The sequence below is a fragment of the Dipteris shenzhenensis genome, chromosome 14 (genome assembly GCF_047967505.1).
Source record: "Dipteris shenzhenensis isolate YYH24624 ecotype China chromosome 14, Dip_SZ_1.0, whole genome shotgun sequence".
Classification (NCBI taxonomy): Eukaryota; Viridiplantae; Streptophyta; class Polypodiopsida; order Gleicheniales; family Dipteridaceae; genus Dipteris; species Dipteris shenzhenensis.
The window spans coordinates 37,395,012-37,412,600 of record NC_141609.1 but is presented as its reverse complement, the minus strand read 5'-3'; the positions used below and the strand labels follow the sequence as shown (position 1 = coordinate 37,412,600).

The following is a 17,589-nucleotide window of genomic DNA, read 5'->3' as shown; positions in this document are numbered from 1 at the left end:
TGAACTCTCTTCATGAGTCCTATCTCGGTTTCCACACCTCGCTGAATTTGTCATTGAGGGGGGGCAGCAATCCTCTCTCCTTTCACGAGTTGGTAGGACTTTTGTTGCAGGAGGAACAAACTCGCAGAAATATGGCAACCGGGGTTGGCGAGCATGCTATGCTCTCCATGTTCAAGCCCAAGGGTAAAGGGCAGCAAAAGCCACATGCCAATCAGCCCACACATCAGCATAAACCTGATTCTGGACAGCCTTCTTATAAGGCAAAGGGTGATACAAATAAGCAGAAAAAGAAGGGCATCTGTCATTATTGCAAGAAGCCAGGTCATTATATTAGAGAGTGCAAGAAGCGCATAGCCAATAGAAGAATAGGGATTCCGGTATGGCTGTGTTAGATGCATTAATTCCACATTCTCATGATGGAGGAGATGGTGCAGCCAACTTTGTTGAAGAGCACTATGCCTTTCTGTCTTGCACTTCAGATTTTTTAGTGGGTAGTTTTGATATTACAGCCACTAATGATGATGACCCATATGCTTTCTTGACTTGCAGTTATGATCCTTCAAAGGATGAATGCTCTTTTAGCGTTGATGAGACACTTCATACTTGGTATTTTGACAGTGGTGCTTCAAAGCACATCGCTTCCAAGAAGAGTCTGTTTGTATCTTTGCATTCTCCACCCATCAAGAAGAAGGTAACTTGTGTGAATAATTCTTCTTATTCAGTGCGTGGAGTGGGAGACATTATTTTCACATCCACTGATGGCACATTTCAGAATTTCAGATGTTCTCTATGTGCCAGGTATACAGAAGAATTTGCTTTCAGTGTCCTCACTCAATAGAGGAGGATTTGAGGTTGTTTTTGATGATGACAGGTGTGCAGTCAGAGACAAAGAGAATGACTATGCTTTGATGTTGTCTGGCACTTTGTATCGGGGTCTTTTTCAGCTTGATCTATATGAAAAAAAATCCCATCTTGCATTATCAGTTAACACTCCCACTGTTGCGATGCAGAATGCGGAGTTATGTCATGCTTCATGCATGTGAAGGCTGCATTCTTAGCAAAATGCATAGACTTCCCTTCAAAAAGGATGGTGCAGTGAAAGCTACACGAAAATTACAGCTTATTCACAGTGATGTCTGCGGTCCCATGAGGGCACCTGCTTTTGGGGATTATCTCTATTTTGTTACATTCATTGATGACTTTACCAACTACACTTGGGTCTATGGTCTCAAGGCAAAATCGGAAGTGTTTATGCATTTCAAACACTTTGTGGCTATGGTTGAGAATGAGACAGGACTCAAGGTGTAGACACTTCGAACAGATCGAGGGGTAGTATATGTCTCATGAATTTGAGACATTTTTGAAAGAAAAAGGCATCATGCATCAGCTTACAGTGAGGCTTACATCTCAACAAAATGGCAAAGCTGAGCGGAAGAATCGCACTGCCATGGAAATGGATAGATGCATGCTCACAAGTAAGAAGTTGCCTCACAGGTTTTGGCTAGAAGGCCTCATGTGTGCCAACTATATTTTAAATCGGGCTCCTACAAAGGCTTTGAAGACAATCACTTCCTATGAGGCATGGCATGGGAGAAAGCCTTCAGAGGACGATTTCAGAGTTTTTGGTTGCGTTGCATATGCCTATGTGCCTGTGGAGTTTAGACACAAGTTGTCAGACAAGGCACTCAAATGCATTTTTGTGGGATATAGTTTACAAAGCAAAGGCTATCGTCTCTACAATCTTGCTACACGCAAGATTTTTGTTAGTAGAGATGTTATATTCTTTGAAAATTCTGCATATACACATGCTGAATTTCAGATTCCAGCCTCTTCAAATGATGTGTTTGAGGGGATGCTTCCTATAGCATTTGATTCCCTCGCTGAAACTCAGAATTTAAAGCAAGCTCCGCCAGATCCACATGTACAGATTCAACCCCCAGCTGATTTAGTACAACCTCAAGGTGTGGATGAAGTTGTGAGGCAAGAAATTCAAGAGATACACGTAGCCAAAATAGTTCTGAATTGGTTGCTTCAGACTCTCAGGGAGAGTAAGCTTGAGGCTCCATTGCCTGGCAGGACTCGTAGTGCAGTAAGGCACATAGGGGGGGCTCTTTCAGTTGAATCAGCTTATGCAGGTACTCTTCTTGATGAGGAGGAACCTGAGACATTTGAAGAAGCAAAGGATAAGCTTAGACTTCTTCTTTTAACCAAAAGCCTGGCCGTCTTTCTTTTGGAACTGGTTGTCCTTCTGATCCTTACCCGCTGTGTTGTTTGACTGCTGCGGGGCTTGGGAATCTTTCTGGACCTGCTTGGGCTTTCCCTTGTTCAGCATCATTTGTTGATTCTGTGCGAGAGTCAGCGCCCGCTCATAATCCGGTGGGTCGAAGTTTCGAAGGGTAAAACATATGTTCGTGTGTATAAATTGCTTCACTTTGGTGCTCTCTGTCACGCCCAATTGTTGCGCTAGCATGATGACCTTGTTACTATATGTCAACACATGCAAACCATTCTAGGAGAGATGAGCGAACTCATCCCCCAGGTTAAGCATATATTGGGGTGGGAGAAAACGGGCTTTGAGGTCGGCCACAAACGTTGCCCAAACGAAATTCGTCTTAAACGTCTCTATCAATACTTGCCCTATTATTTTACATAACCTTAGCCAAGTTAGGCGTTTTATAGATGATTTATTTGTACTAGATGTTCCTGACTTTCAAGACTTTGTGTATAGAGATGCTTGTGTTTTTGGAGAAGGAATCTATCCTCGTTACTCTTGTGAACTCAACTACACTTCAAGAGAAGATTCTTGTGTTTTCTTTGATCTTAGACTCTCTTAATCTGCCGTAAGATTAGAGTTTGATATTTATGGTAAACATCAACAACTTAAATATAGTGGTTTACACATTATAAAAATGCCATTGACTCAAACATTTATGATTTGGCAAAATATGGAGTCATTTCTTCCCAATTCCATAGATTTCCCCCCCTTTGTACAACTAAGGAAATTTTTATCACTCAATGTAGTAATATGATCACTTTGCTAATACACAAGAGGTATAATCCACGAAAATAAATGAAAAAAGTACTCACAAGCTTAGAGATGAAGTCTTTTATCCACGGTGTATCATGCTTAGGCATGTTTAGAATGATTGTTCGCTGTACTGGACCCGTACTATCGGACGCGGTGTAGATAGGTAATGGTCTGGAACGCTGCATCTAGCTGCAGTGGGGATGCGCCCATAGTTGCCAGGAGTTTCTGAAACGGGAGGTTTCAAACGGGTTTCATACGTTTGAAACGGGTTTCGAAAAATGAATGAAACGGGTTTCATTCGGAATGTGAAAATATGTGCATTTATACCTAGGGTACGCATCATGCCATATACAAAAATGTGTAATTAAAGATTGTAAGTGACTCCATAGTGCAGACATGATACAAAAAACATACATATCAAGTATGAGCACCATACATACTGAATCCTATTCATACAAAAAGCTAGAGTCATCAATGATCATTAGTACTCAATGATCATCATCACACATACATACTGAATGATCATACATACTAAATACTGATCATAAAAAAAACTATAGTCATCAATGATCTTCCCAAGACCTCCAAGGACCATGAAGGTAAAAAGGTCAAACTACAAATGGAATCCAAAGATCTTGAATCCTCCTAGTACTGTCTATCAGTAATTGGGGCTGTATGAAACGTATAAACATTTCATACGGGTTTCATACTTGTATGAAACGCATTTCATATGCAACTATGTTTCATGCGCCAAACTCAGCCCGAATGATGTGCTGTGGTACTGATGTCTTGCTTTGGATCATCCACGAGAGCAAGAGGATTTGTAATCGCTCCACTCGAGCCCACTCTGTGTCTGAGAGATCCGGCCCCCAACAAGGGCTGCCGTACATGCCTGTTGGTCAAACCAAGGAGTAAAAAAGAAGAGCCTTGGTTCGAGGGTCCTGAAAGTGTGAGTGGAAGCACTGTCTCTCCAGGCGAGCAAGTGAGCCATATCCCCGACTCAAACAGGCCTGCATCGCTGGTCTGATCGTGAAAATCGGGCTAGAGAAGACGACGCCTAGGTAGGTATACGAGGAGACGATTTCAACCGGCGATTCATCAAATGTGAACTGCTCACTGCGCATGACGGCTCGAGATGTGTTGAAGATCATTACCTTGGTCTTGCCAAGGTTGACATCAGAACCATGTCATCTGCATATAAGAGTATCTGAATCAGCGTGCCGGCGAGAGAGCAACCAGCCCCTCCTAGTGATCCCATAAAGGTCTCAAGCTCGTTTATGTAGAGGCCAAACAAGGTTGGTGACAATGGGCAATGGCATCTCAGCTCGAGTTTATCATAGCACACATCTAAATTCCAGTTGTATCATAAAATGGTCTTCATTACATTAGTTTAAGACTGAGGGTCTTTGGGTTTAGATTTAAAATCTCTAATTAATGCTAATCCATCTTGGTAGACAGCCCATTTTCCAGCTTTGTGTGCATCTTTCACTTTGGTAAGCTCGATATTCCTCTGTTTGAGCTCCTCAGATATCCATACCTGTGTACCCTTTAGCTTGTTTGTCTGGTGGAGAATCTTTACTCTTCCTGCCCTCTCATTGAAATAAACCTATAGCTGTTTTCCCTTTTTAGAGATACGACTAATATCATCATGTGATTTTCTCTTCTTCATTGTATCCTTCCTCAACTTCTACATATCGGTGCCTCATGTGATCGATGAATTGGAGAACGTATGAGCTGTGTTGCTATGGAAAACATAGGGATCCTTTTCCAAAAGGTCAAGCACATTGAGCAAAAGACATGCTTGAACTAGTGCATATAGACATTATGGGACCCATAGAGGCTAGGTCTTTGGATGATGCATAGTAATTCATCACTTTTATGATGACTTCTCAAGAAAGACATGGGTGTTCATGATGGTGCAAAAGTACGATGCTTGGTATTCTTTCAAAATATTTAAGTCTCTTGTGGTCTGAAGTTATAAATACAGGTGCATATATGTTGAAGAGAGCACCATCTAAAGTTGTCAAAGCCATGATACACGAGCATGCTTTTACAGGAAGGAAACCAAGAGTTACGCATGGCTGGATATTTAGTTGCATTGCATATGCTCATTTTTTAGATGGGAAGAAGAGGAGGTTGGATGCCAACTTTGTAAAATGCCTCTTTGTTGGTTACGAGAAAGCAGATAGGTTGTATGATATGCATTTTAGAAAATCGATAATTAGTAGGATGCTATTTTTTATGAGTTTGATGACTCTCAGCCAAACTGTTACATGGATTTAATAAATGATTTTGAAGTACAGGAAAAATCTGAAACACCATCAGAAGGACCTAGAACGTCACAAAAAGTGAAGAAGTTATTTGAGAGATACTCAAGCTTCTCCATTCCAGCATTTATAGGTGTGATTTGGGATCATATGAATGACTTCGCATGTGATCATCTTGGAGCATTGCTACTTGGAGATGGATGCCCATATCTCCCAGGGATGCAGCATGTTGACTTCTAATGTGAAAGTCAGCCATGCCCATGTGTATTTGGTTGAGGAGATTGGTATTGGAATTTGCTCATACACAATGTAGGCCAACACCACTCTAGTGTGAAAGTCGAGCTGCCACTGCCATTGCAAACATCGTGTATGTCATGCATTTACGAAGCATTTCAAAGTGCCAGTGTCACGATGGTCGAAGAAACTACAGGCTGCAAACATTGATCTTATTAATTGACCCACAATGGAAACAATGAGAACAGTGAGCCTTTTCAAAAGGAAATTTTGATATTACAATGAAACGGGCAATGCAATATAAGCATTCATAGGTTCATACAATATTGATCGTTTAACTTTAAGGTCAGTTTTTTTTTTGGGGAAAAGAACATTCATTGACATGGACACCAAGGGAAAAAAAACTGCCCAATGAAGGATACAAAATAAAAATACAAGGATATCCCCCGGGCTGGCCACTTTAAGGGTAGATTACCTCGTACAAAGGGCAGAACAAATAGCCGCTCCGGTGCTTTATGATTCTATTTTATACCACCATTTGTGAAATCAAGGATAGGACCTAGCTCCCATATACCGATAAAAGTGTCCCTCCTGCACCTAGCAGGATCCAAGAGTCTATCCCATTAACTTCTGAGAGTGAAGAAATGCAATTTCATGGTAGAGGATGTTTACACCTTGGGAAGGAGCTGTAACAATATGGTCAACTGCACCATAGACCAGCTGTCAAATTTGAAAAGTGCTATGTATGCTCAATACTAGTATATTTTGACTATTATTCACCCTTATACGTGGAGATAGATGCTAGTGGAAAGAGCTTGGGAGTTGTCTTAGTAAAAAATATGGCACTTTTGGCAGGGGTTACTTGCTACTATATCATATGATCCTCAAACAATTGGCACACCAAGTGGGTGAATAGATTGGTGGGAAGAGTACATCACAACAATTACACGATGGGACAAATGGAGAATCACACCATGTGGGCAAGAGATGATGTAGAGCTGATGAGAGCTCTAGAGCTTACCAAAAGGAGTATGCAAATGCTGAAAAGCGCGTAAGATATTGCAATTCAAGTGGGAATTTGTGTTTATGTTGACACAAGCACACAATACAGCCTTGAAGAGGTAAACCAAGATCATGTTGGCCATTGTTTATGGTTCCCATAAGTTTTTTCTTTGAGGGTCCATTTCCTTCCTCAGGTGACAAGGTCGCTTGCCTGGTCCTCTTATTACACAGCTTCAATGCAGGTAGGTGACTTGTTTTGTGCAAGAAGCAGTGAAAAAAAGCATGGAAAGTTGCAATATCAAGAGACATAAAGTTTCAGCATGAGAAAATATCCTGGTAGAATTTTTTGAGGACAGCTTACACTTGAAATTTGGGGCTGATGTAGGCGTTTGTAATATATTGGCCATATCTAGGAACGTGCGATTGATGTGAAGTGCAGGAGTAGCCCCTCTTCTATGAGAAAGAAAGAAAGAAATAAAGTCTATTAACGTCCACTGGAGACCAAGAGGTCTATGGGACAGCAAGAAATGCTCTAGTACATCTGCTTTAGGGAGGGCACATGGCAGCTCCCAAGGAGCGCAAAAAGAAACCCATATTATTTAGAGTACCTACATGATATTCTGGAAGAGTAAACAGCCATACATCAGTTTAAGACTGAGAGTCTTTGGTTTTGATTCAAACTCTCTGATTAGTGCTACACCTTCACGATAAACTGCCCATATTCCATCCTTTCTGGCAGCCCTGACTTTAGCTAATTCAGTTGCCTTAATCTTGAGTCGAGCTTGTGTAAGCTCTTGTGCTATCCATACTTTGGTGCCCTTCAACTTGTAAGATTGTCGAAGAAGCTTGATCCGCATATCTTTTGACTTCAGTGTAAGGATTGCATGACCTCTATGGTGCAAAATAGAAGCTAGCCTGGAGTCATCATCATCCTGCTCATCATCATTCACCCATTCAATATTGGGCAAGCTTGCTTTGATCTTTGTCAATATTTCACTATATGTTTCCTCCTCTTTGTACCAATCTTCTGGGAGTCCCCCTATTCTAATCTTCAGTGCATTATCACATCTAGCTTTGTGTTCTTTAATCTCTGCTTGAATATCAGACTTACTTGCTTTGTTATCCACTTCCACAATCACTTCCTTCTTAGCAGTTTGTACTTCAGTGTGAACAAGATCTTTGACTGTAGAGACTAGCTGCGGGGTGGGGGGGGAATCCTTACAAGATTTTACAGCCTCATCAATTACTGCCTGCTTACCAGGCCCTTTCAGAATGTGAAGTCGGGCCTTTACTTTTGCCAGCTCCAATCGTAGCTCTCTCACTGCCTGTTGCAGATAAAAAATCTGATCATGTTGCCCGAGGATGGGTTGTATTGAGCCTTCTTGTTGGTAATTCCGTGCACATGGAGAGGGTGTCATGGCTGCAACTGTAGAGTACCGAGTCCTGATGGATGTTGAAGGAGTTGAGGGAGTGGAGGGGGACTTGGAGGAGTGGGTAGGTCAGTCCATAATTGGCTGTATGTTGAACCCCCTAGCTTAACCTAACCCCCGGGCTGGGTTGGGGATTTAGCCCAACTCGGGGTTAGGGAGGACTAGGACTAGGTACGGACGGGAGGTATGGAGAGGTGTTAACGGGGGGAGGTACAGAGGTACAACTCCAGGCTGTGGTACGGACGACGAAGGACGAAGGTACAGACGGAGCGTTGTGGTATTGACGACGAAGGTACGGACGGAGGTACGACGAAGGTACGGACGGGTTGTATGGTACGGGGAGAGGCTGAGCGGCTGTACGGGGAGAGGCTGTACAGAGAGGCTGAGCGGCTGTACGGGGAGTGGCTGTACGGAGGAGGTACGGTACAGGCTGTACGGTATGGGGAGCGGCTGTACGGAGAGGAGAAGCTGAGGCTGAGCGGCTGTACGGGGAGGCTGAGAGAGAGAGAGAGAGAGAGAGAGAGAGAGAGAGAGAGAGAGAGAGGGAGCTTGTATGTCCTTAGGCCTCTTTCTTAGACAGCATTTTGGTTGCAAAACTTGTTGGGTAGGTTGGTTTTGATAAGAGGTGAAGGGGGAGAATAGGCCTATTTTGTGTGAGTTGGGGGTGCTTTTTGTTTGAGACAGGTCTGAAGGGAAAAAGGGGTGTCAATATGTACACCCCTCTTGATGCATTCTAATCTTGCAAAATTGCCGCCTCTTCTCTTCTGCTTGCCCCTTGCTCACCCAATTCACTCTTCTTGTTTCTCCCCACAGCCCCTGCTCGCCACCTGCCTTTTTCCCCTTCTCTTTCCCTTTCATTGTTATGCTTCCTCTTTCCTATATCTGGAACACCTCCACTGTTGTACTAAATTTACTAATGAAAATTTCATCCACATTGAATGAAGGTCAGCGTGTTGCTCTCTTAGCTACCTTTCAAAAGTTTTTAAATTTGATTGGGGGATATGGAATTGAAATTTTGTTAGAATGAAGGTTAGTATGGAGGAAGAAAAAGTAGACTACGTCTTGATTAAACTTCTTGGTAAGTGGAACCCTTTATTGTGACTGGGAGTATGCCCCTTGCCTTTGGTTTCTGACTTAAGCTTAGTATGAAAACCTTGTATAAACGGATGTGTGGGATGGTGTGTGAATATGTGCGTGTGTGTAAGGGGACACATTTACAGAATGGCCTACACCAACTGTGGGTGATCCTGGTGGGCTGCTGTAACGATAAAATCTGCAGTGGTCTTTTTGTTAATCAAGATGCATTTGGGCATATCATATCTGTAGCATTGATGTGCATATCTAGCGTTCAACGTATGCAATGCAAGGAAGCCTAGCATTCATTTTCCAAAGTGTTGAACTGGGGGATCCATTAGGGATAAAGGATCGGTGATGGTGATAAGAAATGCTAGCACTGAGGGATCGGTGATTGGTGAGAAGGAGTGCAAGCACTGCTAGAGATATTCAGGGTGGAAAGCTATAATAATTTTATGTAGGACAATATCAGATGTGCTTGCAGAAATGAAAGGATAGCTCCCTGTAAGAGAGAAAGGCAGTGATCCACTAAGCCGTGGAGCATTAAAATAATACCTTGCCAGGTGAGCCAAGCCTCCATGCAGGACCACATGACAATGAAATGGGTTGTGGCTGTGACTCCCACCCCTATATGCACGGTTTTGGATTTGCTATGCATCACTCTATCCACATGAAATTCTAGGCTTCTAATGCCTATTTTCTGTCTTTGTGACTGTAGCCGAGTCAGTCATCTGTCTTGAAAGAGCAGTTTTTGGAATAGTGAAATAATGTTTCTTCCCCACCTCAAGTGTAGTATCCTTTAGGTCATTTTGGAATCTTGTAACGAGCATTTTCCCAGACATTACACATGACATGTGTTCGTTGTATCTTTTGTTTCATCAGTATTTATCAAAGTCTTCTTCAGTGCAGGAATTATATTTGAATTGCTTGTTGGGGCCAATGGTTTGGTGTGCATTGCTTGATGGCACAAATTACAATTAGCAAAGGTTATTCTTTTAAGGTGTGGCATATGAATGGAATGTGAATCTTAGTTGTGAGGTTAAATCAATTATTACAGCATACTGAAAAGTAATCTCGTCGTTCTGCAAAACATAGTAACCAAATTCATGAATCTTTAGAAACTGTTTGGAAGGTAACTTCATAGTGTCTCATTCCTGCACAATCATTGGTGCAGTGGCTACTTGGAGAAAAACTGCAGGCAATACAGGAAGTGACAGGCAAATTAAAGATCTCAGCCATGAAGACAGATTCAGAATTCGAAAACAAAGATAACTGCATTTGGTTGGTTACACCGGAGAACAGGGAGTTTGTATTTATGGCTCCCGATGTGGGGCATTATTGTCTTCTTTTGGCATCAAAGCCCAGTATGCAGCTGGAGTTGAGTGCACCTGGTGCTATGGCTCTCCGAAAGTGGATCACCTATAAGACTTCAGTTGCTCTACAAAATCTGGGGCTTCCGGTAAGGCATTGCTGTTGGGATGATGACTTGGATAGAGAATCAGGAGGTAATACGTAGGAGTAGCCATCTTAATGCCATCTTTCTTTAAAGCCAGGATTTATTCTATTCCTCCAGAGCTGCAATCTTTCTTTTTTCTTGTAGCAAGGGGGAGGAATATTATTTTATGAATTTGAAAATAACCTTGATTGCACATCATGGGCCTTAGCAACAACATTCAGCAAGGAAAGTGAAGATAAGAATCCTCCCATGGTTCTGTGATCTTGATGTGGCACTGAGATCTGCAAATGGATCTTCTACGTATGAGTAGCCATCTCAATGCCATCTTTCTTTCAATCCAGGATTTATTCTATCCCTCCAGAGCTGCATTCTTTCTTTTTTCTTGTAGGAGGGGGGAGGAATATTATTTTATGAATTTAAAATAACCTCGATTGCACATCATGGGCCTTAGCAACAAAATTCAACAAGAAAAGAAAAGACAAGAATCCTCCCATGGTTCCATGATCTTGATGGGGCACTGAGAGCTGCAAATGGATCTTTTACGTAGGAGTAGCCATCTTAATGCCGTCTTTCTTCAAGCCAGGATTTATTCTATTCCTATAGAGCTGCATTCTTTCTTTTTTCTTGTAGGAGGGGGAGGATTTTTTTTTTGGGGGGGCAAATAAAAGTTTGATTCTATTATGATCATAAGCTTTGGACAAAGGAGTTCCATAAGAGCAAATTCTCCTCTCTAGAGAGGAATAACCAGTATGGAGAAAAAATATGTCGTGCTCAGAGGAGAAAAGCCAAAATCAGCTCCCCATGGTGACATAAAAGCTTCTTGATAACTCCTGGGTCGAAGGAAAAAGTGAACAGCAGTTAGCTTGCAGGTTCATCCTTAGCAGGAGATAAAGAAGGTAAGATCTGGGCTTGCAGTTCCAGTGGTATAGCTCCCAGCATCTCTGATGTGTTCATCCAATTCAACCTGTAATTGATAGATCTGATCATTAAAGTTATGTATTTCCTGATCCAACAAATATTTGGCCTGGATCACATAAAAATAGGAATCAGTTAGTAAGTACAGATGGATTCTTTCCATACCAATTCAAGAATAACTGTTCAGCACACATGTACTCATCATTAAACTGATATGCATTCCTGGCAATCCATATAAACCACAGTGCATGTGCTCTGATGTTGACCCGTGTGGCAGAAGGTAGCTTGAGTGCATCTCCAAGTAGAAGTGATTTCCAATTGATTGGTTTCCCTAGCATTAGCTGATCATCTTCCAAACTTTTCTAGCCCTGGGGTAGGAAATAAAGAGGTGAAAAATGTCTTCTTTGACTCTAAAACAAGATTTACAGGTTCATCTCCCTTGCCAATACTCAAGCTCCTGCAGTTGGTCCAGACAACTTTATGGAGAATTAGCCACAGGAGAGTGGACGTTTTTTCTGGTATCTTTCTGTCCCAGATCAATGAGAACCCGACATCCCATTTCCTTTCAGTATCAGAGAGTTTGCACCTAGAATTGAGGATGGAAACCACCTCTTTTATGCCCTCAGAAGGAGTGGGAATAGGTAAAAAAGATGAGCTGCCAAACCAACTAAATTCTCTAGTGAAGTTTAAGACCCTATCCCTTTTCCAAGCAATGTCCCCCTCCCACAGTTGTATTCTACTCATGACCGGCTCTTGATCTGCATTATTGAGCTTGAATTCCCTTGTGATATCCAACCATGTCTTCCATTTAAAGTTGGCCTTGCTCCACAAATCTCCCCAAGTACTTAAACCTTTCTTTGATATTTGCGAGGCTTTTAGGAACTCATCATCACTTAGTTGTTGTTTAGTAAAGAAAATAGATGCCCAAATTGAGTCCAAAGCCATGAAACTCCCTTTGCCAGAGATGACTATGTGGCTCTTAATCTATTCCAAATCCCCACCATAAAGTTTTGTAGAGTTGACTCCCCTTAGTCATACAGGGCTCAGGGTTGCCAATAGTAGAGAGGAGAGGAAAATCTTTCCACCTAGGGGTCTTGTAAGGTCTGACAAATTTAAAATTTCTAAGCAAAAGGTTGCCCCAGTCACTGTCAGGAGAGGTAATAGCTTTTATAATCCAAGTGGTAGTAAGTTTGTAAGCAGCCAACTAGATATCGACTACTCCCAATCCTCCTTCCTTTCTAGGTCTGATGCAGAAGGCCCATTTAACTTTCGAGATTCTCCTTTTTGTATCACTTCCCCCCCATAGGAAAGATCTGCTTGTTTTAGAGGGGCACCAACAAGAGAGATAAAAAATAGCAATTGGGTAAATGCAATGATTTAAGACAACTCTTCTCCCTGCAAGATTGGCCTGTAACCCTCTGAGTCTGTCTATTTTTTCCTGAATCTGTGTAAGAACCACTCCCATCTGTCCTCCATTTTAACCTTAAAACCCATAGGAATATTATTTTATGAATTGAAAATAACCTTGATTGCACATCATGGGCCTTAGCAACAAAATTCAGCAAGAAAAGAAAAGACAAGAATCCTCCCATGGTCCATGATCTTGATGTGGCACTGAGAGCTGCAAATGGATCTTTTACGTAGGAGTAGCCATCTTAATGCCATCTTTTTTTAAGCCAGGATGTATTCTATTCCTTCAGAGCTGCTATCTTTCTTTTTTCTTGTAGGAGGGGGGGGGAATATTATTTTATGAATTGAAAATAACCTCGAATGCACATCATGTGCCTTAGCATCAAAATTCAACAAGAAAAGCGAAGACAAGAATCCCGTCATGGTTCCACGATCTTGATGTGGCAGTGAGAGCTGCAAATGCATCTTTTATTATCTCAATTGAATTGACGCTGTGCTGTCACAAAGTATGGGAATTGAATAATTTTGTGTGCATGGTTGTGGACTTGCCAAGAATGTGATAGCTAGCAGAAACGAAGGCTTCCAATTTCATGGATAGGGTTTGGAACCACGGTGCTGCTTTTCCTGAGATTCATGCATTTCCAAAGTTACTTCCACTTATGAAACAGTATAAATGTTTAGAAAATGCGTTATATGATTTGAATTGTGAAATGCTATGAGATGGCATTACGATGCACCTTGTGTGTTGTCCATGGTTTTTCTCAAGGATAGGAATGCCTCACGTTTTTAGTGCGTTGTAATATATGTTTATGTTTATATATGCTTTCCTTTACATTTTGGCTGAATCAAATGGGTTAAAGTGGTATCCTCCTAGGAAGAATGATTGATTTCACTCTCTTATGTGCATGGTTGCAAACTTATTAATGAGCCTATAGCCAAATGGTTGAAACAAAGGGGTGAAAGTGGTATCCTCCTAACAATTTTGAGTAAGGATGATTGATTTCACTTTCCTATGTTAAATTACACGGCGCAGCGGAACAGAAACTGAACAAAGAATAGAGAGTACACAACAAACTAGAGACGAACAAAATTTTCCTTCAATACTGATGTAGTACAGATGATGGCTTTGTCCACCCGTGCGCTTCCACAGTGGAGCTTAGATGGCGATCTAGACAGATACTAGGTGAAGAGCTACTAGCTGGAAGATCTGATCTAATACAATGGACTGGGAAGGTCGCCTCTTTATAGCTATGAGGGCGGTAGTTGGATCAACGTAGTCGGTAGAGCCGACCAGTCAACCTAGTCGGTGGAACCGACTAGTCGTCCATGGAATATTCAAGGAATACCTTCGCCAGACCCCAGTGAGAGCAAGGGGCTTCCACACAATCAAGACAATGTGTCTCGTTGTGCTACCAGCTTACCTACCTTGCCTAGCCCATAGGCCAGACTCACATAGATGACCTTTCTACCATCAACGGTCTCATTGATAGACCTCATCTGACATGCAAGTCAGGATCCATCCAGTGTCCCGGGCTCACACATAGCTTCTCCTCATATGGGGGCCTTACAACTTGAGTACCTTGGACCACTGGTGGTTACTAGGAGGGTGGGGCATTGAGCATATCTAACACCCCCACTCAATGTGCACCCGTAGGTGAACTACCTTCTTGGCCCAATGCCGAGTCTCTGAAGCTGATCCTGAAGCTGATCCTTCCCGAGTGCCTTGGTGAAGATATCTGCTCCATTTTGCTCTGTTGGACAGTAGACAAATTTTGTCGTTGATCAAATCACGCACATAGTGATATGCGCATGAAACACTGGATTTTTAGCAATGGCCATGCAAACTTTGATTGTTGCACCTCAGCACAGTTGCCCCGTCCTCTTGCACTCCCATGTGCCATAAGAACCTCCTCAGCCACACTGCTTCACATGCAGTAAAACATGCTGCCTTGTACTCAGCCTCGGTAGAGGACAATGCCACTGTTGGTTATTTCGTACTGATCCAAGAGAAGATACCTGAACCTAAGGAGAGACGATATCCAGAAACTGATTTCCTGGAATCAACATCTCTAGCCCAATCCGAGTCACAATGACCAGCCAAGGAAGTGCCCGTACCATAGGTAATGCCATAATCAAGAGTGCCCTTCACATACCTGAGCACCCGCATCCCTACATTCCAATGATTCTCTCGGGGCTTATTGGAGAACCTGCTCAAAACGCCAACAACAAAACTGATGTCCGGTCTGGTGTTGCACAGATAGATGAGACTGCCGACCAACTTCCTGTATCTCCCGATGTCTGCGGGTAGTGAGGCGTCCTCCATAGACAACCTCGCATTTACCTCCATGGGTATAGCTATCTTCCTGCACTCGGACATACCAAATGCCTTCAAGATCTCCCTTGCATATTTCTGCTGAGAGATGAAGATCTTGCGTGGCTCTTGCCAGACTTCAATCCCCAAACAGTAGTGCATCAAGCCTAAGTCTGTCATCTCAAACTCAGTGCTTAACGCCTTTCTTGTTTGCTGGATCATGTCTTTATAGTCACTTGTAATAAGGAGATCATCTACATATAAAACAATAATAGCAGATTTTTCACCTTTCTTGTATACATACAAGTTAGCATCTGAGGCACATCTTTTGAAGTTAATTTATGAAAGAATTTGTCTATCGTATCATGCTCTTGGGGCCTGTTTCAGCCCGTACAACGCCTTCTTCAGCTTGCATACCTTGTTCTCAGAATGGGGGGCCTCAAACCTTGGTGGCTGAGCCACGTACACCTCCTCCTTGAGGTCACCATTTAAGAATACTGATTTAACATCCATTTGATAAACTGGCCACTTTTATGAGCAGCCACCGATAGTACTGTGCGAATAGTGGTCATTCTGACAGTTGGAGTGAAAGATTAAACCCTTCAACCTGTGAAAATCCTTGTGCAACCAATCTGGCTTTGTACTTTTCCAAAGTCCCATCGGCCTTGTACTTAACCCACTTGGTGCCAATAACTCTTCTGTTAGGTGGTCGATCTACCAGCTCCCAAGTTTCATTCTTCATGATGCTGTCATATTCTACTTGCATAGCGTTTTTCCGATCGCACAATAGCCTAAGAAGATACATTTGGTGCTTTTTGGTTGTAGCTTGTTTCTCTCTTTGTCTGGTACATGCGCATAGCATTCACACTCAAACGTTCTGAAGTGGGAGACAGATGGCTTCTTACTGCTGTAAGACTCATGTGGTGTTTTACCTTTGAGTGCCTTTGTATAGCTGCGATTAAGGATGCAAACCGCAGTATTGACATCCTCAACCCAAAAGTGGTTTGGCAGTCCGACACCTTTCAACATATACCTCCCCATCTCCATGATGGTCTGCATTCGGCGTTCAACAACAGAATTTTGTTGAGGCGTATGTGATGTAGTCGTTTGTCGCTTGATCCCTTTGCTCTTGCAAAAATCTCCAAACTCTGTGGAAACAAACTCACCACCACCATCTGATCTATTTTGCTTCACTTTTCTTCCTGTTTCATTTTCAACAAGCTGTAGCCATTCTTTCAATTTACCAAAAGCTTGAGCCTTTTCGCGAAGAAAGTACACCCACATCTTCCTGCTATAGTCGTCGACGATCAATAAAAAATAGGAAGATCCCCCCAAGGCCTGTGTAGGCATCTTACCGCACAAGTCAACATGCACTAACTTTAGAGGAGCGTTTGCTCTATTCTTGCTTTCTTGTAGGAATGCCTTTCTCTGTTGCTTGCCTATCATGCAAGCTTCGCATGGTTCTTTGATTTCTGCTACTGTAAGTAAGTGAGCAACCATATCTTGCTTCTGCATCTCCTTTAGCACTGCAAATCCGATGTGGCTGAATCTTTCGTGCCAAAGTCTGCTTGTGTCCACTCCAGCGGTGAGCACTTAGCTCATACAGGTTGTTCCTCCTTACTCACGTGCCAACAAGATTGCCAGCACTATCTAGAATTTTTGCTTCTGTCTTGTTGAACCTCACCTCATGGTCAAGGTCAGTTATGGAAGCAACTGATAGTAGATTTCTCTTGAGTTGTGGAACATACAGCACATTAGATAGTTTCTTAACATCTCCATTCACCGAAACAAATGGAACCGTACATGTACCCTCAACAGGGCATTTTGCATTATTTCCAACCGTCATGGTGATGGGTTCTTATAGAGGCTGCAAGGAACAATATAGACCCTTCTTACAGGTCATGTGACGGGAGGCACCACTATCCAACACCCATGAATTAGTGGTTGAAGCTTCTTGAACTGAGGAACACTCTTCCTCAATGGCCAGAAATAGATCCAACTGTGCTTCCGCTATGTTAGCTGTCTCTTTTCCCTTATCTGTCTTCTTCAGGGTACCATTCTTTTCATCCGCTTTCTTGACCCGGCAATCTGCAATCACATGGCCCTTCTTCTTGCAGTAGAAGCACTCTCCCTGAAACTTCTTCTTGCCGCCCTTCTTCTTTTTGTCACCACTAGTAGAGGAACCACCTTTGCCTTTCGTAGTGGCAGAGAACAGAGCATCCCCACTACCACCTCCACATCTCAAGCTTTAAGCCTCAATTCCTCCTCCATAAGTAAAGCACAGAACTCCTCAAATGTCAATGGTTAGGGTCTCACCTGAGTGTTAAGCGCTGTTACCAGTCCATCAAATCTTGGTGGACATATCCGGAGACACCGTGAAGCTAGCTCTTCGCTAGTCTTTTGTATCCCAGTACCAACCATCTGGTCACACAAATTTTTGATTCGGGTTATGAACGCCTCCG

General features: G+C 42.6%; 1 protein-coding gene across 1 annotated transcript in view; it reads left to right on the top strand.

Annotated features, from left to right (window-relative positions):
• The window catches only part of LOC147894576 (transducin family protein / WD-40 repeat family protein), a 163,490-nt gene that overhangs the window by 73,623 nt on the left and 72,278 nt on the right, over positions 1-17,589 (top strand). Inside the window, exon 9 of the mRNA XM_087385339.1 lies at positions 10,210-10,494. Within this exon, the coding sequence (XP_087241465.1) occupies positions 10,210-10,494 (285 nt within the window). The remainder of the gene's footprint in view (positions 1-10,209; positions 10,495-17,589) is intronic.